The 1,430-nt window shown below is 49.4% G+C and overlaps 1 protein-coding gene across 1 annotated transcript in view; it reads right to left on the minus strand.

Moving 5' to 3' along the window:
- The window catches only part of LOC106523961 (immunoglobulin-like domain-containing receptor 1), a gene marked incomplete at its 3' end in the record, with an annotated part of 6,647 nt that continues 5,217 nt past the window's right edge, over window positions 1-1,430 (minus strand). The window contains 2 exon segments of the mRNA XM_014017551.1: window positions 1-881; window positions 1,070-1,192. Of these exon segments, the coding sequence (XP_013873005.1) occupies window positions 1-881; window positions 1,070-1,192 (1,004 nt within the window).

Below are 1,430 nucleotides of genomic sequence, written 5' to 3' on the forward strand. Positions count from 1 at the left end.
AGAAAGGTGGTCGTAGTTCCTGCYTCTGTTATCGCGTCTTGGATCGATAGAAAAGTAGCTGGGTGGTTTCTCTGGCCAATCCCTCCCCCGTCCTCCATTTCTCCTACTGCTGTCCTCCTCATCAGAGCTCCAGGAGCCTTTTCTGTGCTGAGGAGGAGAGTAGCTCCTCTCCCTCCGACTTGATCTGGTACGCAGCTCTTCAAGCAGGTCGTCTCGGCTGCGGGTACGCGGCCTGGACCCACCTCCTGCCCTCCCACCAGAGCTTCCTCTCTCGTTCCTCGAAGCCCTCGAACCCCTGTGTGGTGCTCTCCCTCGCCTGTTGTCCCAGTCCGAGTCGTCGCTGTAATCCCGTAGAATCCCCTGCGCAGGAGGGTCTGCGCCTCTGTACCCTCGGCRGTCCCGGTGGAGGCCTCCTCCGGAGCGGTTGGTGCTGCTGCTGGACTGACTGGGCATCCTGYAATAATCTCTGGCTCCATCACCYCCAGAGAACCCCCTGCGGGGGGAAAAACTGGGAACTCGCTCAATAATAGGAGGCAGAGTGATCACCCTCCTCTCTTCACCTTTCACCCCCATCTCATCCAGTGCCGACAGCATGCTGGGCGGTCCAGGGGTGTAGGGGACCACTGGAGGAGAGGGCTGAGCCTGTAATGAGGCCATGTTCCGAACAGCTTGAGGGGCCATCTGAGGGACCCCGACTTCCAGRCCCCTCACCTGGTTCTCCAGGTAGTCCAACACCTGGTTGTTTCCTGGAATGATGCTACGTASGCTGTTGTTCCTGTAATGTTGTAGAGGAGGAGGGGCCTGCTGCTGCAYGGTCATGGGTGTCAGCTGAAGGGGAGTCATGGCAAAGTTTGGTTTGACTGGATAATCAGATCCAGAACCTGGAACCAGCACAGCAAAATACATCAAATATACCACTGACCTACAAAGTCTACGTGTTTTAAGAAAAGAAAATCAGTTGTTTTTTAAAATTACCTACAATAACATTTAGACATTTTATGAAATCAATCACAGAAGCCAAACTAAAACATAATCAAAGTTTAACCACAGTAGTGTTRGTATTATTCACCTGAGTAGAGTAAAGGCACACCCTGGGAGGAGGCATTAGATACACTTGTATAAATAGGTTGACCATTCATCCATGGAGTCATGACCTTCTGAGCCTCCTTAATCATCCGGTGCTGCATCACAGCTGAGATCAGAGCAGAAACCACAACTGTTCAGATGGTGGAAACAGACCCAGCCTTTACTACTAAACAGGGCAGCTTGAGAATAAACACCCATCTTCTTGTAATAAAAATTCTAAAAAAGCAAAATAATTATACTTCAAAAATTGTACATTTTGTCAACCCTGAACCTGAAAGAATTGTTTTCATTAAATTAAAGAGTAACTTACCCCAAAATTAACCTTTTTTTAGCTGATAAACTGC

The sequence above is a fragment of the Austrofundulus limnaeus genome, unplaced genomic scaffold, assembly GCF_001266775.1.
Source record: "Austrofundulus limnaeus strain Quisiro unplaced genomic scaffold, Austrofundulus_limnaeus-1.0 Scaffold171, whole genome shotgun sequence".
Classification (NCBI taxonomy): Eukaryota; Metazoa; Chordata; class Actinopteri; order Cyprinodontiformes; family Rivulidae; genus Austrofundulus; species Austrofundulus limnaeus.